The sequence below is a fragment of the Boleophthalmus pectinirostris genome, unplaced genomic scaffold, assembly GCF_026225935.1.
Source record: "Boleophthalmus pectinirostris isolate CB_2022bp ecotype Guang Dong unplaced genomic scaffold, ASM2622593v1 HiC_scaffold_17, whole genome shotgun sequence".
NCBI classification, from domain to species: Eukaryota; Metazoa; Chordata; class Actinopteri; order Gobiiformes; family Gobiidae; genus Boleophthalmus; species Boleophthalmus pectinirostris.
Genome location: NW_026571115.1, coordinates 16,749,600 through 16,771,028, shown reverse-complemented (window position 1 = coordinate 16,771,028; position 21,429 = coordinate 16,749,600). Strand labels below are relative to the sequence as shown.

General features: G+C 39.0%; 1 protein-coding gene across 1 annotated transcript in view; it reads left to right on the top strand.

Annotated features, from left to right (window-relative positions):
- The window catches only part of col5a3a (collagen, type V, alpha 3a), a 40,608-nt gene extending 20,224 nt beyond the window's left edge, over window positions 1-20,384 (top strand). Inside the window, exons 21-67 of the mRNA XM_055152728.1 lie at window positions 796-849; window positions 981-1,025; window positions 1,658-1,711; window positions 1,826-1,870; window positions 2,529-2,582; window positions 2,928-2,972; window positions 3,237-3,290; window positions 3,941-3,985; window positions 4,088-4,141; window positions 4,215-4,322; window positions 4,704-4,757; window positions 5,360-5,413; window positions 5,499-5,543; window positions 6,707-6,760; window positions 7,086-7,130; window positions 7,231-7,284; window positions 7,374-7,427; window positions 7,509-7,562; window positions 7,651-7,758; window positions 7,957-8,046; window positions 8,463-8,516; window positions 8,690-8,797; window positions 9,024-9,131; window positions 9,212-9,265; window positions 9,405-9,458; window positions 9,531-9,638; window positions 9,722-9,775; window positions 11,221-11,274; window positions 12,128-12,181; window positions 12,272-12,325; window positions 12,399-12,506; window positions 12,585-12,638; window positions 12,717-12,770; window positions 12,860-12,913; window positions 13,055-13,108; window positions 13,225-13,332; window positions 13,452-13,505; window positions 13,587-13,640; window positions 13,720-13,827; window positions 13,896-13,949; window positions 14,092-14,127; window positions 14,553-14,606; window positions 14,861-15,140; window positions 15,267-15,379; window positions 15,489-15,557; window positions 16,156-16,389; window positions 17,118-20,384. Coding sequence (XP_055008703.1) covers window positions 796-849; window positions 981-1,025; window positions 1,658-1,711; window positions 1,826-1,870; window positions 2,529-2,582; window positions 2,928-2,972; window positions 3,237-3,290; window positions 3,941-3,985; window positions 4,088-4,141; window positions 4,215-4,322; window positions 4,704-4,757; window positions 5,360-5,413; window positions 5,499-5,543; window positions 6,707-6,760; window positions 7,086-7,130; window positions 7,231-7,284; window positions 7,374-7,427; window positions 7,509-7,562; window positions 7,651-7,758; window positions 7,957-8,046; window positions 8,463-8,516; window positions 8,690-8,797; window positions 9,024-9,131; window positions 9,212-9,265; window positions 9,405-9,458; window positions 9,531-9,638; window positions 9,722-9,775; window positions 11,221-11,274; window positions 12,128-12,181; window positions 12,272-12,325; window positions 12,399-12,506; window positions 12,585-12,638; window positions 12,717-12,770; window positions 12,860-12,913; window positions 13,055-13,108; window positions 13,225-13,332; window positions 13,452-13,505; window positions 13,587-13,640; window positions 13,720-13,827; window positions 13,896-13,949; window positions 14,092-14,127; window positions 14,553-14,606; window positions 14,861-15,140; window positions 15,267-15,379; window positions 15,489-15,557; window positions 16,156-16,389; window positions 17,118-17,261 — 3,504 coding nt within the window. The 3' untranslated portion in view covers window positions 17,262-20,384. The remainder of the gene's footprint in view (window positions 1-795; window positions 850-980; window positions 1,026-1,657; window positions 1,712-1,825; window positions 1,871-2,528; window positions 2,583-2,927; window positions 2,973-3,236; window positions 3,291-3,940; window positions 3,986-4,087; window positions 4,142-4,214; window positions 4,323-4,703; window positions 4,758-5,359; window positions 5,414-5,498; window positions 5,544-6,706; window positions 6,761-7,085; window positions 7,131-7,230; window positions 7,285-7,373; window positions 7,428-7,508; window positions 7,563-7,650; window positions 7,759-7,956; window positions 8,047-8,462; window positions 8,517-8,689; window positions 8,798-9,023; window positions 9,132-9,211; window positions 9,266-9,404; window positions 9,459-9,530; window positions 9,639-9,721; window positions 9,776-11,220; window positions 11,275-12,127; window positions 12,182-12,271; window positions 12,326-12,398; window positions 12,507-12,584; window positions 12,639-12,716; window positions 12,771-12,859; window positions 12,914-13,054; window positions 13,109-13,224; window positions 13,333-13,451; window positions 13,506-13,586; window positions 13,641-13,719; window positions 13,828-13,895; window positions 13,950-14,091; window positions 14,128-14,552; window positions 14,607-14,860; window positions 15,141-15,266; window positions 15,380-15,488; window positions 15,558-16,155; window positions 16,390-17,117) is intronic.
- The last annotated feature ends 1,045 nt before the right edge of the window (window positions 20,385-21,429 follow it).

Sequence of the window (21,429 nt, the reverse complement as noted above, 5' to 3'; positions counted from 1 at the left end):
ACAGCACATGTTTGAAGAAGCATGTATTTGTATATGTATCAGATTATTAAAATAGTGAGTTTATAGATGAAGCTTGTATAGCTAAAACATTGATTCTATAGACATTGTTTAGGAAAATTTGTTGAAAAATAAAGTTTGAAATAATATCTACACCTCCTCTGTAGATTCAGGTAGTATATTTTTCAGGAAAACATTTTGTACATCAAAATATGTCTTTTTGTGTCTCATTCTGGTTGCTTATGACTCACATCCTATCTCTCTGCCTGTGGGTAAGGTCAGGGCTCGGCGGGGTCCTGTCCCTCCAAATGGATCTCTGGGAGTTTGAAGAAATAGAGTTCTCAAAAATAAATACATTTAAAAACATTGTAGAAAAATTGTGTAGGACAACAAAAACACAGCACAAGGAGAGAATAGAGGAAACCAGACACAGCAATAAAGAAGCAGAAATTTGGTCTGCACATAAATGCGATAAGAGACACGTTAGAGGAAAGATGTAGCGACGGAGGGAGTGGAGATAAAATCCTGGCCTGAATGATTATATTTCCATATCAATCACCTCCCAGGAGATCACAGATGTGGCAGTGGAACAGGTGGCTTGGCCGGTCTACAAAGAGCACGAAAAAACGAATGCACAAACACACAAGACTGTCATAGCTTTTACATGCACAGCCCTATCCATACATGCACGCTTTTCTGTGATGTTTTCTTTCTTTTTAATTCAAATTTGTAGATTAATATTCAGCAAACAAACTCGTCTGATCAGCAGGTTAAATGATTTCTTTGTTTTATATTCAGGGAGCGCGGGGTCTAATCGGGCCAAGGGGTTCACCTGGTCCACCTGGCCAACCGGTGAGTCGTCCAGTCCAGATAGAATTCTCCCATATAAAATAAACAAAGCTGACATGGTGATCAGAAATGTGTTTCTGCTTGATACAATGCCATCCAGTGTGTTATGTTATGAATTGTGTGTCCATTTTTAGGGAATCAGTGGAGCTGATGGAGTTCAAGGGGCAAAGGGCAACATGGTCAGTGTTGTCATTCATGAATAAATGAATAACTAACATTGCTGTGATAGTGCATAATGATTCTATTGATTATATTGCTACATTAATGCAAAATTTTTGGCATTTGGTCAACAATGGTAGAAAGTTATGAAGTATAAACATAAAAGTATAATATTTAAGTACACATTTTAGGTATCTTTAGGTACTTTACTTAAATGCAATTTACAGTGGATAATTTTTACTTATACTTCACTACATTTGCGAACATGTATCTGTACTTCCACTGCATATTAGATCTGGCCTGAAAAGTAAAAAGTACTTTGAAATGGCTGTGACTTTTTTAGCATGTTTAATTTGAGTTTCCAATCCAACTATGAGCAAACCAAAGACACAAAGACAGCTAAAAACAATAAGAAAGCAATTGCAGCACTTAAAATCAGCCAAATTCTTTATCAAAATCACAACATTTCTTCCTTTTATTTGTTCTAAAAATCTCTGCAAGTCTCTACTTTTACTTTTTGTCCCTATAGTAACAAAGTAACAAAATTGAGTACTTCTACCACATCTACCACAGTTGGTCAAAGTAGCTCAGATGGATATAAAAAGAAAGAAATAATTTGGAAATAAAATAATACTATACTATACATTTACAGGGACCACATGGAGATTTAGGTCCACCTGGTCAACAAGGAAACCCAGGTGCACAGGTAAAATGTTTATATAATATTAAACCCCATAGTGATACACAAAACATCGAGTGTGTACCCATCCTCCAATCTCAGACTCTGTTGTGACCTGATTGATGCTTTGTTCTGGTTCAGGGCTTGCCAGGTCCTCAAGGTCCCATTGGATTGCCCGGGGAGAAGGTAGGTAGCATGTCTCTCACTTAATTTAGGAATTAAAGCTGTGACCTCACGACCCCTGTCATCACACACCCCGAGGAGAGCAGAACTGTGCGATCCAACCACTTTTGGCCAGAGCTCAGACAAGAAAGAGCCTGACAGAAAATCAATATCCTAGAAACACACGTAGCCATGACAGACGCTGGCAAAGACCTTGGTTGGTGCATTGCCTAGACTGGATGGTGTGACTGTGAAATTAATATATGTAAGGGCAATTCAAAACAAAGACTGATCATTAGTAAAATCACATTAGTCCAAGTGTAAGTAGATGCATCTAAAAAAAAAAAAAAAAAAAAAATGTATGCAAACTTATATATAAAAATTATTATAATGTGATTAGAAAATGATAAAAATTAGATATGCTGTAATAGACTTGTTACACGATATATTATGCACCTATAAATGCACTTAAAGAAATCATTCATTTATTAGACATATTTACTTTTTTATTTACAGTTTAATTGAACAGTTCTTATGCTCATACTTTCTCTTGACTTTTTATACCACTTACAAATTTACTGTTCCCTAGTCATTGTATTGTAATAAAGGTATTGTGTCCTGCTTCAATCTCTTATCAAAGTAGCATGGAATTACTTAATGTAAAATATTTAATCTTGTGTAGGGTCCTCAGGGAAAACAAGGAATGCAGGGACTACCAGGCATCGATGGTCCTCCTGTGAGTATACCTAAACACACATTGAATTGAATTAAAGTGAAATGGCTTTTGTGAGAGAGAACCATATTAAGTTAAATGGCACTCAGTCTTCAATAAGGCTGAAAAATAACTATAAGTCTACATTATATCCCAGAACATTTTAAATATAGGTTTAGTAAATGACTCAAACAGCAATAAAGGCAATACAATAATTCTTTCTGTGAGAGACCTTCACTTTCCTGTTCTAATTCATTTTACATTAGCCTTGTGTGAGTGCTTTTCATTTAATCATACAGTTATGATGGATCTGTGCCATAGTGCTTTATAAATCAGTCCTCTTTTTTTTTCTTTTTTTTTTTACTACAGGGTCATCCCGGGAGAGAGGGCCCCCCTGGAGAGAAGGGCATCCAAGTAAGTAGAAAAATAAACAAATAAAACTGATTCGATTGATTACTGTAGAGTAATAGCAATTGGTTCAGAAAAGACACTTCTCATCAGAATCATTGTATATGTAGTTGTATTTGATTTCTACTTTACCATGTAACTGCATTCAGATCCAGGATCCAGATCCAGGACCTTTTGACATTTATTCATATTTATATTTGTCACAAACATGTGTTTTGAATTGGTTATCATTAAACTGTATTTAATTGAGTTTTTTTTCTTTTCTTTAAGGGTTTAGTTGGTGCTCAGGGTCCTGTGGGCTACCCAGGGGCCCGTGGAGTCAAGGTAAGTCATAATGTTTGATGTAATGTCCAGACTCCCTTTGCTGTGGACAAGTTGTTTAAGTATCAGACTGACAGTTGGCAGGTAGAGGGTAAGCACCAAGGATCTCAAGGGAACTGTTAACATGAACAGGAACATTTGATGGATAAAGGCATGTCAGGGTTAGAGGGGTATGGGAGATTGGAGAAAAGTCTATTTTCAGCAAAAGAAATATAGCATTGTACTTTACTTTGTTATTGGCCTTAATGACTCGCAGTGAAAGTACTGGTCATTTTCATATTCTATCAAGTGACGATGTCATACTCCCAAATGAGGGGGCAAGGGCCAGATTTTCCTGTTGATTACATTGTACTTGGCCATGAAATATACAAAATATAAATTCACAAATGTAAAACCTGTATTTTCAATTATTGAACCCACTGTATTACAAAATAATTTACTGTTTTAAACCCAACAATTATATTTTCACGCATCAGGAGTTACTTTTAGAGAAGCATTTAAGCAGAGATTGGAGTACACTTGTCTTTAGCTGTGAACAAATATACTAATTTCACACTTTCAAACTTTAATACATATGCTGATTTCACATTTTCTTTATGAGCACACTATAGTTTCTTACTTTGAGACATAACTGTATTTATTTTGTATTTCAGGGAGCTGATGGCATCCGAGGTCTGAAAGGAAACAAAGGAGAGAAGGTGAGCTTGCACAAAAGATTGATGGAGTACATATTAATGACATGATTCATCATCAATGAGATGTCAATACTATTGACCTAATGGGACTTAAATGCACCACAGGGAGAAGATGGCTTTCCTGGGTTCAAAGGTGACATGGGCCTCAAAGGAGACAGAGTAAGCACTGACTAAAGCCCACGCTAACTAGCTTCAGGTAAATGTATTGTTTATTCATGCTGTTTGATTTTAGGGTGATAGTGGCCCACCGGGTGCCAGAGGAGAGGACGGTCCTGAAGGACAGAAGGGACAAGCTGGACCAAATGGAGAATCAGGAGCAGCTGGTATTGCTGGTGAAAAGGTACAATTATATTATTAAATAGCTACAAAGCACCAGCATCTAAAGGTATAATTAAAAAGGCTGGAAGAAACAAATTTTGCCCAAACCTTTACAGCCTGGCATATGCTGAAATATTGTTACTTTTATGTTCCCATTTACATATAACATCCTGAGCTACCTCCCTGTTAAATGCAAACGGGTGCTGAACCACAGTAAACGCTGAAGCATTTAATCTTTCTGTCATGACTGCGTGCAATACTTCAGAGATAGCCCTGTAACATCATGTGCACAGTCAGCACTATGGAATTAAAGACTTCATTAAATGGTTATCCTGCGGTTTAACATTTTCAAATCTGTTTTATATTGTCCTCATATCATCCTGTTTTGTTGGTCTGTTCCTAGGGTAACCTCGGTGTACCTGGGCTGCCTGGATACCCAGGAAGGCAAGGACAAAAGGTGAAAAAGCTATAATGACTCTATGCTCATGCTTCTGCTTATTTTATTAAGCGTTATAGAACGCTGTGTAAAAATGATTGAAATATTCTTGGAATGTGCTTTAAAAATTCACAATTAGCATGTATGACCAGTGACAAAATAATTGATGTAATTTCAATTTTAGCTCACCAATTATGTAGCTCCAGTGGTCTTTTATATTTTTAGCAGAATATGATGGTTTTATGCAGCTCAATGGAAAACGCCTTCACCTCAAAAGCTATACTGAGATTTGTTTACCATTGCGAGATAGGGTCATTGCCTCAGCTGAGGTTTTTGTGTTTACAATCTTTCTTGAAAAACTGCCTTTCACTCTGTACTGTTTATATGGGTCTTTGGCAGTCTGTATCCTGTCTGATTAAAATATAGTGTGATGAATAGCTTATTTAAAAAGGGTAATTTTATTAATAGTTAATCAGCGACATCAATTCATTACTTCTTGATGAATGGTGTATTTAAATCCATGTTGAGCTTGTGCATTCAATTCACTTTAATCTGATATATAAGTCATTTTGGATGATGGGTGATGTATTGAAAGTTGGTGCTGATTAACCTTTTGTCTTTAGGGGTCACTGGGCTTCCTTGGTGTGGCAGGAGCCTCAGGAGAGAAAGGACGAAGGGTAAGGACGAGTCTGCATAAGTAATGGCAGTCCCTGATGATTAAATGTATGACTTTGTGGATAAGCGTTCACCTTTTCAATGCAGGGTCCAGCTGGTCAACAGGGGCAAGGAGGCCAGAGAGGTCCAAATGTGAGTATTCAACCAGTGCTGTTTTTAACACTACCATATTCAGAGAGACTGTGTCCATATCATAGACTGTAAGTGGACTAAGGGAGTGTGGCGTCACCCATAGTCCAGTCAAATGAAGCTCACCATGCTAGCTAGCAGTTATAGTGTGTTATAGAGTGAATATGGAGCCAGGTCCATTTTAGGAATAGGAATTTATGAATTTATTATGTACAAAATAGTGAAATAAAAACACCAGGATCATGTAGAGCAGGTAAACATGAATATTTTAAGACCAAAATGATGAGTCTCACTGTAGCAGGTACAGAGAGAGCGCTGACAATTTTCCAATATAAATTCAGTTACCCAAAACATGCTACATAGGTCTTCAGAAAGAATAGCTGATAGCTAATGGAGGTCAATTAAATACAATCAATCAATTAAAGTGTCTGAGTTATTATTATTATTAAATACAGTGGATGGAACCAGAAGCGCCCCCACAAACACTTCCTATTTGGAACACGGTGGCAGTGGGTTAACTAGGTGCATTTATATGTATATATAGTTTATGATTCATGTTGGAGAGTAGTTTGCTGCCTAAAATGCCTTTGTCAAAGTGCACAAGAAAGTATGCCACTTTTATTACTGCAATTGTCACATTTACCTTAATGAAGAATCCTCCTATGGCAACCATGTTGGGATCAGCAGGTTAGACAGCAATTAAATGCAAAGTAAATGTATCTAAAATGTAAGCGTTATAATTATTGTGACTACAATTCAACTTCATTTCATTTTTTGCTATTATCGACACTATGGTCAAATCAAACAACAGTGAAATCGATACATTTCTTTCATTACTCATGTTTGATATTCCAAATGTTCTGAATGTTGATTAAATTTACATGGCATTATTTTTTAGTTCTTATATTGTGACCTGAATAATCACAATTAAGAATTAACCACATTGTCCTGAAATCCTTACATTCGAATAACAGTTAGATACGATTTAAGAATTGTTTTTGCCTGCCAACATCCCAAATTCAATTCACTATTATAAGCCAATGAAAGGTGAACACAACCAATTAGAAATGTGGTTGCCATGGTGAGTGGGAGACAGCCATGTTGTTGCATCACTGCAGTGCACTCACAGATAAGTTATGCATAGACACTTGTTTGTTTTCTAACAGGGAGCTCGAGGGGGGAGAGGTGCAAGAGGCCCCACTGGAAAACCAGGAGAAAAGGTGACCACAACAGCGTACACACATAGACACACACACACACACACATACACACGCATACACACACACATACAAAGACATATGCACAAAGTGTAATACTGCAAACACACACCTGGTTGCCTCATGAAGTATGGATGAATGAACAGACTGAGCTGGAGCGGGTTGTTGCTGTTCACTTCTAAATGACAGACCATCTGCTGCAGTGAGGCTGGTGTCTGGCAGGGGAGGCCTTGGTTTACACTCTCACCCTCAAAGAGCAGCTTGGGAAATAACTTGTTTGTGATCACAGGACTAAAATGTACCGCTTTCTCTTTTGTTCATTCAACAGGGTTCTGCTGGACAAGATGGCCCCCCAGGATCTCCAGGTGAACAGGTAAAGATTTACATACATGTCAATGGAAACATTTAGCAATCACATTTGACTGTATATAAACCAGTAGAGAAGCATACTCTTTAATGCAATTGTTTTCCAGGGACCTCAAGGACCACAGGGAAGGCAAGGTGAAACAGGACAAAGGGGACCTAATGTAAGATTCTGTATTACATCACTTCAAATGATATACCATTTATTTTGTGTTTATGTTTATTTCTGTTGACAAAAACTTTTTTATTTTAGGGTCCACCAGGAAAAGATGGACTGCCTGGTCATCCAGGCCAGAGAGGCGAACCAGTGAGCGATTTGTATAGTAGAGAATGAATAGCATAAATATGAATTTGCCAAAATCACATTTTAACACATCTTATGTTGTAGGGTTTTCAAGGCAAAAATGGTCCTCCTGGGCCTCCCGGTGTTGTGGGACCACAAGTAAGTTAATGCTTTGTCATGACTGTCTTTTGTGTCTGTCATTTATTTCATAAAGAAATTATACAATTTGTCATGTCTTTTCTTGTAGGGAAAAACTGGTGACACTGGACCAACAGGAGACAGAGGCCACCCAGGGTCACCAGGACCCCCTGGAGAACATGGTTTACCCGGATCAGCGGGAAAGGAGGGGGCCAAGGTGAGTTATCTTTGTTAGGGTCAGAACCACCCAAACCACTGATGTCACATGAGCTAATGTACAGTGTGTATGTTTGTGACAAGTATTCTGCTTTGTATTACACTACTTATATTTAGTTTAGTTTTTTAGTTTATTCTTGAGTAAAAGCCAGCTGTCTAAGGGCCACTGGGCTCCCTTCTAATCACTTGTGTGTTTCAGGGAGATGCAGGTCCAGCAGGTGCACCAGGGAAAAGTGGCCCAGGTGGACTCCAGGGCTTTAGAGGCAGCAGAGGGACCCCAGGAGCAACAGTAATGCCATCATTTTTGTGTCATTTTCTGTTTTCAAAAATGGATGCACTTAGAAAATGTGTCTATAATAACTCAAATGCAAACTGTTTGACTTGTTAAGTTAATGGCTTGACTTTGGGAGCAAAGCCAGGTTACATCGTAACTCCTCAGACACACCTCCCATTCTCCCAACTACTGAAAGCACAATTTTCATTACAGTTAAAATCTAATCACTAACTCCAGCTAACAAGAGAACAAACTGAACTCAACTGATGCAGCTCCTCTGCTGGCTCTCTCATCCCATAGCTCTCTTTATACTGAAGAGCATTATACATTCAGCATCCTCCATTTGTGAATTCCTCATCAGTCCCTTATTTTGTTTAATCTAATAATAAATATTTGTGAAATAAGTTTGTTTTTTTGTCTGTGTAATGCAGGGTCCTCCAGGTTTGAAGGGTGGAGAGGGTCTACCTGGTGTTGCAGGACCAGTGGTAAGTTATAATCAGTTTCTTGAACTCTACATGTGTATACAGCATGTTGCATAGGCCTTCAACACGGTAGTGCAACATATGAATGGAGGCAGTTTCCATGGTGATGTGTTATCTTGACCAAAGCTCTAAAATCAGAGTGAATCATGTTTATCTCACCTCTTGTTTCATTTCAGGGTGCCACCGGAGAGAGGGGCCCTGCTGGGCCAGCTGGTGCTATTGGCCAGCCTGGACGGCCTGGAGGCGTGGGACCTGCTGGGCCTATGGGAGAGAAAGGAGATCCGGTAAGAACTGAGACATGACAAAACGGTTCTTTGGTAACACTCTATTTGGAACATATGAGCTTTGCTGTTGTTAATAATCAAGTGAAAAAGTGAAAACAAGAAAGTTAAACAAGATCATACAAGTTGCACTGCTTATTTTATGACCATGTAGTCACCTTGGCACATCAGTTTTAAACCCACACTCTTTTACGGTGCTAAAAGTTTGTTGTTCTCATCTGTTCTTTAGGGAGAGAAGGGATCTATGGGTCCAGTGGGGAAGGACGGTGAACAAGGGCCTGTTGGACCACCCGGCGTTGCAGGGCCTCCTGGACCTCTAGGAGAGGATGGAGATAAAGTACTTTTCAAATAATGACTTGCTCTGTTGCTAGTGATGAGATACCATTATGTTGAGACTCACATGTGTTTACTTCACAGGGAGAAACAGGAGTGTCCGGCCAGAAAGGCAGCAAAGGAGACAAAGGAGAAGCTGTGAGTATTATAGAGGCAAAGGCATTATGGATGCTTTCATTTCACATGTTTCACAACTGGATAATGCTAATAAGTTATAACTGATAGGATACATTTTTTTACACAAAAAATATTTGTCTGTTATTTTTGGTTGCTTTAGGGACCACCAGGACCACTTGGAATTCAAGGACCTGTAGGCCCACCTGGACCACCGGTATGTCCGTTTATCCTAATGATCATTCAGTTGTGTCTCTTAGTATTCAGTGTTAGAGTGTTTCTTATGCAGGGTTTAGATGGAGAGACTGGGCCTCGGGGACAGCAGGGAATGAACGGGGCTAAAGGAGATGAGGGACCAAGAGGCTTCAAAGGGGCTTCTGGTCCATCTGGACTTCAGGTTAGAAATGCTCAGGTTTAATCAAATGCACTCTCTTATGATACAGTAGCTTCACTTCATGTATATATTGCATCTATGTACAGGGGATGCCTGGGCAGACAGGAGACAAGGGTGAAAGTGGGCATGTTGGTTCACTGGTAAGTACAATACTTCAAAACACTCATCTTAAGTCTGCTGCTATGGCAACAATTTAAAGTATGTTCTCAAATTCACTCTCTCTGATAACACTTGACTTTTTCATAGCTTTGACTTTGAAATGTTTAAATATGGAGAACACTTATTTTCACTGGCAATATTACAGATACAATTCTTCATTTGCACAACCAGTGCTGATGAACAGAAGCATTTGTGTTGTCTATTGTCTTGCTCTGGAGGTGTTTTCTTGTTTTTACCAGATATAATGCCATACAGTAATCACTTTAATATCACAGAAAAAAGAGACAAATAAGAAAATATGCTGGCCATAGACAGGTAATGTTCAATACCGAGTGCAAGGAGGGGCCCTCACAAAGTCTGTAATGTGCTTATTTACTTAGACAACATTTACTGTGGGCCCACCAAGGTAGTTTGTACCCAGGGCCCTGAATTTGGAGCTACACCCCTGTCAATAAGACATAAGTGCGAATAAAGGAATTCACTAGTGTTATCATGACAATGGTAAAATTACAATGTTTCAGCTCTCAGTAACTCTACCACTAAGACATCATGACATCATTGCTAAGATGGTGAAGAGATTGCCAGGCAGAGGATACAGAGGAGCGGACCGCTGGTGTGTGTGATGGAGGCGGCTGCTGATTGTGCGGTGTGACAGCTGTTAATCAGATTAGCCTGAGCCTGTGCTGTCTAATGAGCATCGTCCTTTGTGACAGTCATCTTCTCACAACGCTGTCAACCATGAACGCACGCTCCGCCACATCCTCTATGGCCTGCCTTCTCCAGCAGCCAGATTAGGGAAGAAACGCATCAAAATGGAACCAAAAACAAAAGCGAAAAAGAGCGCGAGAGACAGTCAGGACTCAGTGGGGAAGTTTCATTCATGTGTGAGTGCTGCGGATCACACACTTCTCCTCTCTAATGCTTAAGCAGCTCCCCATCACAAGATATGTGTTCTCTCTCCAGCCCCTTGCAGAGTCTTTCTAGCGCTTTAAAAACACACTCACAGACATCAGAGCGACCCACTGCTCGAAAGCTGAAATTGGGAAAGCAGTCAGGATTAATTGCTTGGTTGTGCAGTACTAGAGTGGAAATCTAGTGTCGTGGCTGGTTGTAAGAAAATGGTCTTGCCGATACCAGATGTGATGTTTTGTATTAAGAAGTGTGAGAATGAGTGTGTGAGAGGTTATGGAGAAATGAGGAAGGATCACAGGCAGTGTCATATTGAGGGTAATGACCTGTCTGGATGTCTTCATCATGGCACTGCTGTAATAATCATCGATGTGAGGGTAATAGCACTGCACCATAAGACATCAAGGCTTCATTCAGGTGAAAATCAGACTCTGTATACAATATATAGAGTATCATGTACTTGTACTTGGCAGCTGTTCTGACAATTGCGTAATGTAATGTCATTTTATTCTCACAGGGACCACCAGGACAGCATGGACCAAGGGGGCCCCCAGGTCCCATTGGTGCAGAGGTAAAGTGACAACCACTCTCTTATTCCAGCTCTACTACTTCTACTATGACTACTAATACTATATACATACAGTATATTATTATGAATTAAACACATTAGACTTTGATACACATTTTCAAATACAGTTAGCTGTTGCTGTTTTATACAATATATCTAATCTCTAAGACGGACTGATCTAAATATGAAATATCATGTAGCATTATTCATCAGAGTAAATCTTGTATAAAATTATGACTTCACATGTTTACTATTTTTGCTTTTGAATGAATTTTCTGAAATGCTCTGGCTTCTCTTTTGAGCACAATTGTTGTTCTTGCTCAAAAGATCCTTCTCTTCTTTTGATGTACATTATTTAATAGTATGTAATTCCACAGAGGGAGTTATATATACCATTCTATGAATCATTAAGCAGTATTAGACTATCATCCCTAAGAGCCCGTTATATTTACCCCTGGTAATGGCTGGCTTGCTACAGTCTCTCACTCTGGTCAATTATTCACTGCAGAGCTGGGATAGTGCTCCATCAGTGGAAATACTGTAGTGGCGAGAGAGGACAGGATCTATAAATGGATTGATACAGAAATGCTGGGAGGGAGTCAGGTGAGAGTAGATGACAGCAGAGTTAAAGAGTGAGAGCTCATGTTCTTTTATGCACCAAAGACTTTATTCAGCTCTTCTCAAACACCAAAAGCACATCTAGCGTGCATACACTCACATACAGGCACACACAACCAAATCGGATATGACCCATTTGATTGACTATCCACCTGAACACAGACGCTGACAAACAAGACACTGTTTTTTCAAGCGCATGAATATTTGAAAGTAAGCCCTGTTTTGTCTCTCCCCACAGGGTCATGCTGGATTGCCTGGCGGAGTTGGTCAGCCTGGAATTGTTGGAGAGAAGGTCAGCTATGGCCATCAGCAAATGAACAGCATGTGTCTGAGGAAATGTTTTGCATGTATGGCCTGTTTCTAAAGGCCTCCTCTTTCCTAGGGTGAGGACGGCGAAGCAGGAAACCCAGGCCCCCCCGGTGAACTGGGTATTGCTGTGAGTCACACATTTTGTTATTTTCCTTTCAGTGTCCTTTTAATTACTGACATACAGTTTCTTGTTATTGTAGGGAACTAAAGGCGAGTTTGGGGAGAAGGGTGACACTGGTCCTCCCGGTGCAGCCGGACCCCCAGGACCAAGAGGAACACCGGGTGAGGACGGGCCCAAGGGACACATTGTAAGTGTCTCTGAAGACTGAATCAATTTATTATACAGTATATTTACATGATAATCTGCCGCTGTTTTTTATCAATAGGGTCCCATTGGTTTTCCTGGAGATCCTGGACCTCCTGGTGAACTTGGTGCCAATGTAACTATCAAGCAGTTATTACATATATTTTGTATTATTTTCAGAAGTTGTAAAATGTCATACTTTGTTTTTACCTAGGGAGTAGACGGTGTAGCAGGGCCTAAAGGAGACAATGGAGAACCAGGAAAAGCAGTAAGTGTTACGTCTGTTTTTTATCTAATTTCCCATCGCTTGGCATTTGTTGAACTGCTTAAAATGTCTTCATTTTGACATGTTTGTAGGGGCCTGCTGGAGCATCTGGGGAACCAGGACCCTCTGGCCCTCCTGGACGAAGGGTAACTTGCTTTATTTCTTTGTCAATGATTGTGCCCACAGTAGATGGGAAGTGTTGAGGGAGCGAACCTGAAGTCTGTGGAGGAGACTTGCTGACTTGCTAATGAGTTGCATTTCATCATTGGTGATGTTGTCTCTTCTAGGGTCATGTTGGTCCAGCAGGAAAGGAAGGAAAGCAGGGAATGAAAGGGGCCAAAGTAAGACTATGTTTTATTTTAATATTCAATACATATATTGTTTGTGTATGATAATTACATGCTTGTAAATTACATTGCTGTAGTTAGAATGTCTAATGAGTTTTTATGCTCTGCAGGGTGCAGCAGGAACGCAGGGTCCTGTTGGAAAGACCGGCCCAGTGGGAGCTCAAGGACAGCCGGGGAGAGATGGTCCCGAGGGACTGAGAGGCATCCCAGGGCCTGCGGTTAGTATTTTAAAACAAAACAGTATAATGGATTTTATGGAGGTTACACATTTCTTTTATAGAAATAATTCTGAAAATTCAAACATTGCAACAGTTTATATATGATGTGATGTTTTCAGGGAGAACAAGGGTTGAATGGTCCACCAGGACAAGCCGGACCACCAGGACCAACAGTGAGATGCTCATATATAATGCATAAATATATTTACATTCAGCTATAACATAAAACACAAATGATATATCCTATGTTCCAGGGCCCAGCAGGACTGCCCGGGCTTAAAGGAGACCCAGGAACAAAGGGAGAAAAGGTAGGTTTAAGACCTGACTGAGATACACTGCACACCAAATCCCTGTGAAGCAAGGATCATGAAGCATGTCTGTGTGCAGGGTCATGGAGGGTTGATCGGTCTAATTGGTCCACCAGGAGAGCCTGGAGAAAAGGGAGACAGGGGCTTACCAGGCAGTGAGGGTGCTCAAGGGCCTAAAGGAGATCGGGTACATAATGGATTTGATCTGTGAATTGAGAATAGTATGGTTTAATAAACTGTGTGTTATGTATGCAGGGTACAGCTGGTCAACACGGTCCTACAGGCCCACCTGGACCCCATGGCTTATCCGTAAGCAACATTTATTGAAAACACCCCAAAAAACTGTTTTTCTATGCAATTATTAATTAACTAATTCACAGAACAGTTGAAATTATTACACAAAATGAAAGTGTTTCATATATTTTGACCGACTTTTCCTTTCGGCTCTCAGGGTCCAGCTGGTGAGAAAGGATCAAAGGGAGACACGGTGAGTTCAGTAATCCATCTTATTTTTGTGCTCACACCTCCGCTTGGTCAGCAGCTGCCAGGACCATATGCTGTGTAAGGGGGGAAAGTAAGTTTGTTGGATAAATGTACCATGCCTTATAATTGTGCTCCAGTGAGTCTAGTGCATGTCTTTGGAGCTAAAATCCAGCTGCACTGCCACGCTCAGCTTATGTGTGATTTCTCCATTGGGTCTTTTAATAGGATTTGGTTCTGGTGCCTGTGATATTATGAAAAGCACTATAATGTGTCTTGAAAGCTAAGGCTTCGGCCATAGAGTGTGGATGCACACAGCTGGATAATCCCATAAACAACCTCATATCTGCCTGGGTGAGGCTGGGCTCTAGTCAGATGTGTGAGAGCCTTTCAGGTGTGCAAGTTTATACAAGTCTTTGCTCTATTTCACAGGGAGTTGTAGGCACCAAAGGAGACACCGGGCCAGCAGGACCACCCGGACCCCCAGTACGTTCTTTGAATTTTCTCTCTCAGATTTTTTTATGCACACTTTCTTTTTTGCGTTCTGTTCATACATCATTTTGTATTCATAATCAGTATGTTTTCACATCTTATTTTATGCATGCCTTTATTTCATCATACTTTATATTTTATCATTATTTTTCAGTGTTTCATGTTGCACCACATCGTTGAAGCTCCTAGTTTGTCAAATTTTATAGACTGAAAATGATAATAAAACTTTACTTGATTCTGATTTGTAGGGACCACCTGCAACATACGTGGAGCCGCTGCCCGTCAGGGAAGGCAAGCGCAAGAAAAAAAGGCATTCAGAGCAAGCAGCAGCACCAGCCCTGCCCACAGACAATGACTTCTTCCAAGGGGACGAGGCATTGGAGGATGCAGAGGGCATGGAGGAAGTCTTTGCCTCTCTTGCCTCCATGAAGACAGAGGTGGAGCTGATGAGGCGGCCTCTGGGAACTTATGAGAGCCCAGCCCGCACCTGCAAAGAGCTCATGATGGTCCAGCCCAATTACAAAAACGGTACAGCCATTTCATTAGCCATGCATGCACTCAGCCTATTAGCAGCAAATGAAGCAGTAATCCTATTATCTAGAATGTGTCCATTGTCAAACACCAGGTTAATGCTGATTGATGTCTCTTGTGTAGGAGAGTACTGGATAGACCCAAACCAGGGCTGTCACAAGGACTCTATCAAGGTCTATTGTAACTTCACAGCAGAAGGGGAGACTTGTCTCTATCCTGACAAGAGAATTGAGACGGTAACTATCAAGCCTCGCAAAGCAAATGTTGTCATATTGCATCAAAGTTCAAATCACTCACCACTGTACATTTGTGAGACTCAGCATGCTCTCTCTGCTGTCTATCTAGGTCAAATTATCATCATGGAATAAGGAGAAGCCTGGAACCTGGTACAGTCAATTCAGGAAAGGAAAGCAGGTACTTACTTACCAAATTCACCTTACATTGATTTTTGTCTGCTTGTAAATGTCAGTCATTTTATTTCGTAAATATAGCCATAATTCAATGTTCACATCAATGTGTATATTAATCCTTGTTTAAACTAAAAGACTTCATGACAAGAACGAGAGATGACTTATTTGACTGGTGCTCAACACAGCATTTAACACTTACTATATCATATATCTATATGTCTCTCACATTTACAGGCAACATAATAAGTTAATAATGAATAAAATTATTGGTATTTTGTTTTTCTACAACATATTTAGTTAAAGTGATATATGCTTCATTCGTAGGCAATTATTTTTAGTACAATATGATTATGACATTTATTCATATTGACAATGGATAAATGCTATACTATATTGTAACTAAGTGTCCACCTCATATGTACTGGTCTTTTATTTTAAACAGATTTCATCATAACTTTGATTATGATGTAATTTTGTGTATAATAATAGACAGTTTTCAAATGGCATTCCTGTTTGAGTGAAACTGCAGAATAAATAACTTGTACTTTCCCCCACCCTACAGCCCACTTCACATGTTTCCTCCCCCTGTGTGTGTCCTCTAGTTCTCCTATATTGACAGAGATGGGAGCCCGGTGCATGTAGTTCAAATGACCTTCCTCAAACTGCTCAGTGCCACGGCCAAACAGAGCTTCACTTACACCTGTCAGAACTCAGCAGGATGGTTCGACAGTGCGTCCCTGTCCTACCAGCATGCCCTGCGCCTCCGGGCCCACAACGAGGAGGAGCTGAGCCAGAGCAAGAGCCCCTTCATCCAGGCTGTGTATGACGGGTGCAAGGTCAGTGCTCAGAGAATGTCATTACTTTATAGCAGTCCAAATACTATGTTCTTTTAATGGAGATCAATAATTACAGACCTGAGAGGGAAGTGGCTGTTTACATGCACACCAAAATCTCATACATTTCTGTTTTATGGATTATTGGAATGAAATGTAAACTGTTACATCTGATTTTTGATCTGATCAGATTTCTTTTTTTGCATGCAAACACACACCAAAAATCTTTTCTGATTATCTGATTCTCACTATATAGTTACACGATTTTTAGTAACCATGTAAAAATACCCAGTGACACTTTATTGGCAATAAAATTATAGTTGTTGTTGATAAATCAGTGTATTACAGTAGCACAATGTTGTTTTATGTTATTCTGCTAATCTGCTATCTAATAATCAAATGTTCAGTGTGGTAGAGCAACTCTCAGTAGGACCACAACAACCTCTGGGAGCTCCCTGTTATTCTGTTAATGGCTCCTTTTCTTATATATCCAGGATGAGCAACTAGTCCACTATAAAGGGAAAATGCTATTGCTTAAAAACTACAGATCTTTTAGTCATTACTTCAGTGAACTTTTCTGTGAACTATAAAGACCAAATGCATATTTTAATAGATAGATACATTTTTATTATAGATTATTTTGAGGCTTTTGATGAAATGTTATGTTTTTGTTTGCTGCAGGCTGAAATGTATCTTTTGATGCCACTAAAAGAACCTCTTCTGCTTTTCAGTCTCGTACAGGCCAGGAGAGGACAGTCCTAGAGGTCAACTCTTCTGCCGAGTTGCTTCCTATTATTGACGTTGCTCCTGTGGATTTTGGTCGCAACAATCAGAAGTTTGGATTCCAAGTTGGGCCAGTATGTTTCAATGGTTAACCACTTGCCAACAATGCACAAAAGAAGCCAAGACTATGACAGTTACCACTAGCAATATTTATTACTACTTTTATGTGGTGACCAAATGGTGCTTGAGATTCAGTTTACAGCCACAATGGACTCTAAACGGGACATATGCAACAGTGAAAACACCAAAGGGAATTTTTGCATTATATGGTTTGTATTTAATTGTGTTTTTGTTCTTCCCACTCTGCTTTGAGTATGCTGTAATTTTTCCTCGAGAACTGCACTGCATGACAATCCCCACTGTATCTGCGCTGTTAGTCTGTGTGATGGCTCTGCTAAGTGGGACCTTCTAGACATTGAATGGAAACTACCTAATTTAAACTCTGGGACTGAACTAAAACCAGAGCAATTGTATAGCAGTGAACCAGGTTTGCATATTAATTCTATACTGCAACCACTATTTTCAGTGTTGGCAAATGTTGTCATTTCTACCCTTCACCAGTGCTTTAGCTTGAATAGTATTCAATACGTGTATGTACTTATTGGACCTTACTTGAACGGATAAGGTTGTTTCCCTCACTGGGCAGCTTCACTTCTTTTTACACAGCATTATGAGCCCTTTCTATAGAAAACTGCAACTTGACTGGACTGATACAAGTGCACACTGAATAGACATTTTTCTTTATAAAGCCAGTTACATGGGTTTTAAAAATCAAGTTAGATGTGCATACACATATCAGACATAATATTATGAAGGTGTCTGTAACATTATGCTTGGTTTTGATTCTAAATACAGCACAGAAGCTGCATAGTAAGTAGTAGTTCCTCATAATATTAGCTTGGTCTAACTTCATTGGTAAAATACAAGTTTGTTTTTACAGTCGTGCTAAAACTATTGTGCCAGTCGTCTAGGGCAAATGGAGAAGTGGATAATGTTAAGTCTCACAACACATGTTTTTTTTTTTTTATTTATTCAAGTTCACTAAAATAATGGTGTCTTTTATATCACTGGATCAGAACATTTTAGCACTAATTAACTGACCATTAAATTCATCAGTTATATTATGGTTACACGATATATACTATATTACACTGTATCACATTATCATGGCCCATGTGTGTCATATGCATTTATTTGAAACAGTGCAATTGTAAGCTTTGTAAAATGTGCTTGTAAACGTGAATGTATTTGTATTTTCAACTCGAAAGTAGTTAGGCGGTCTACTTTGGTGATAGTTGTTTCACTCATTGCAGCAATGAACTCATCTCCTCCTGTCCTATGCACCTCTTTTGTATAGTATTCGTTGTTCTAATTTTATATACTGTACAGTTCTGTTGTGAGAAATAACCTGTTGTCTGAATGAGTAAAATTGTTATGAATTTAAACAATGAAACATATAACTGAATTGTTACAACAGACAGTTTTATATCCATGTTTACTACTAGGGCTAAGCTTAACTCCATGTAGATATTTTTTGTTTTTTTTGTTTTTTTTCCAGGAATGTTTACAGTATGGCATTTCATTTAACTATCTTCACAGAGACAAGCAGGCCACATCACCAGGCCAAGTTACAGGTCAGATCTGTGGAGAAGTGGGCCCACAAACAGTAAGAACACATATTAGTAGTAGTTTTAAAATAAAAACACCTGTAAATGAATAAATATAAGATATATTTGTTTAACATCACACTGTGGAACACCTAGTTCAGGGGTAAAAGCTTAGTCAATTAATGCAATGTGAAAAAAGAAAAAAACTCTTCTTCAAGCTGATCTTTTACCAGATTAAACATCATCAAAACATGACTTGATTGAGGTTATAATTAACAAGAACAAGACTAAAACACAAGTGTGTAGATAATAAAGATAAGACATAATGACTTAATGCAAATGTGTTAGTAATGGTTTTGGTTCTTATTCCATTCTCCTTATCTCCAGGTCACACAAGCTCATGCAAATACACACACACACACACACACACACAAACAGACAAAAACACACAGACACTACACAACACAAGCTTATTGTCTCAGCACATTGAAGAAAAGACGCTCTTTCCTTTGGGGCCCCATTGCTCAAGGTTAGCGTCAATGACAGAATAAATGTTAGCATGTGCTTTTTTCTCTTAGAATCCAAACCACAAGTTGTCATCCAGGAAAGGTCATGAGTTGCCAATATCTCAGAATAATGATTAGCTTTTGTTGGTTGGTGTATTTGTCAATACAGTGATTCACCTTGCAATGCTCTTAGACCTTTTCAAATTGGATTATCAAGTGATACTGAGGTTGCTTTACTTAAATTAATACTGTAGCATTGAAAAAACTTAAGGTTACCTTATTGAAAGGTGTAATTATTAATATTAGGCTATTTGTGTTCTAAAGTTGTTTCCTGATCACAAACTCAGGGTTGTGTTTTTTGGTTTATTTGTTTGTTTGTTTGTTTGTTTGTTTCATTCACACATTAACGCACAAATCCTGCATATTTAGGTTGAATTCTTCTCTTAAACACAAAAAAACTCTGTTTATCCTTGTGATGTCATGTGGTAATACAGGAAGTGCTCCACTGTATTTTTACACTTTCACTAGAATGACTTGGATGATTTCAGCCCTGGAACTGTCAATCTCTACTGAACTAAAGGTAAACGGTTGGTCTTAACTTGAAAAACTATCGCTTCATGTCATCACAATGTGGAACAGAGCATTCTGAGGTTTGGAGATGTAGACAGACTAATAATAAAGGATATGTGTGGATGTGTGTGTGTGTTTTTGATGAGGTAACAACATTATAACATGGCTTAAAGCTCACAAGAGTCAGTTTTGTATAATAAGACCTTTAAACAGTAGTAAACCAGTAGAATAAAGTTAGTGGTTAAGGTTAACATATTGTCCCTGTACATAAATATGCCCTTTGTATTTGACTCATCCTTAAATGCTATTTAGGCAAGGACACACGTTTCATGGCTATCATTCATGGCTAGGATTATGTTATTGCCTGGATAACTGTCTGTTGGAATCTAAGTGAACAAGCTCCATCCAGTAGTGAAAGCCCTGGCTAAAATGTATGTATTTCACAGTTCTGTATGCAAGTCTAAAGATCCTTTAAGAAAGAGTGTAGACAAAAACAGCTGTAACACAAGACATGCATTATAATAATCAATAAAAGGACTACTATATAAACAATATAATTTATGTTTACCACAAAATATCATGGTTTGATATTGTTTCACATTATAGCAGGCTTGAGTACTAAATGTCATAAAAAATATCATGTATGCACCTTATAAATCCTTTGAATTCAGATTTTTCTGCTTATTGACCTGGATGAATGGATTCTCTCTACATATGGGATATTTTACACAACAATGACCTGAAATCCCAGATCCTTCAGAGTTTGTGTGGAACATGCATCACAGAACATGCCCTCTTTTAAATGTGTGTGAGGATGTAAAATGGTTGAGTGTAGCAGGGCTCTTATTAGTGTGCATGCTGACTCCTCTCCTGCCAGGGCCCATCCACAGCCCCTTTATCACACACAGGGCGGGGAATTATTTCTGAAAATGCCTTTTCTGTCAGAAGGCCTTATCTGCAAAGCTAACATTAGCTGACCAGTTGGAAAAAATAGCTCTTAGATGAGGCGCTGTGATAGAAGGCCCAGCGTGGATGGATGGAAGGCTTGGAGATGGTCTGAACACCCAAGGTCCCATATGTTTTATACGAGCGTTTTGAGGAGAAAAAAAAATCAGCGCTGTCACTATTATAAATTATAAACATTGCTGCTTCCAACTGATGCTAACGGTTTATCCACTGTTCAAATAGATGATTGTCACTCTTTTTCACATAACTCTTCATCATTTTCCTTTTTTGTAAAAGAACAGAGCATAGATTATCACATGCAATTTTCCCTATCACACAATTATGAATCTGACACCTTAACAAAAACATTTAATACATTAAAATAATGCACTATGTAACTTAAATGTTGTCCCTCATCTGCTTGTTTCTATGGATATGTCATTGTTCTTCCACTGTATGACATTAAACCTTACATTTATTAATTTATTTATAAAACAGGCTGACTGTGAGCGGGGTTGCCTCTCCACAGATGTGACCTGTAACTTGATCCATGACGATAGAAAGGTTTACTACCATACTGTGAAACATTCCAGCTGAAAGCAATAACATCTCCATGAAGAAAAAGCATTTGA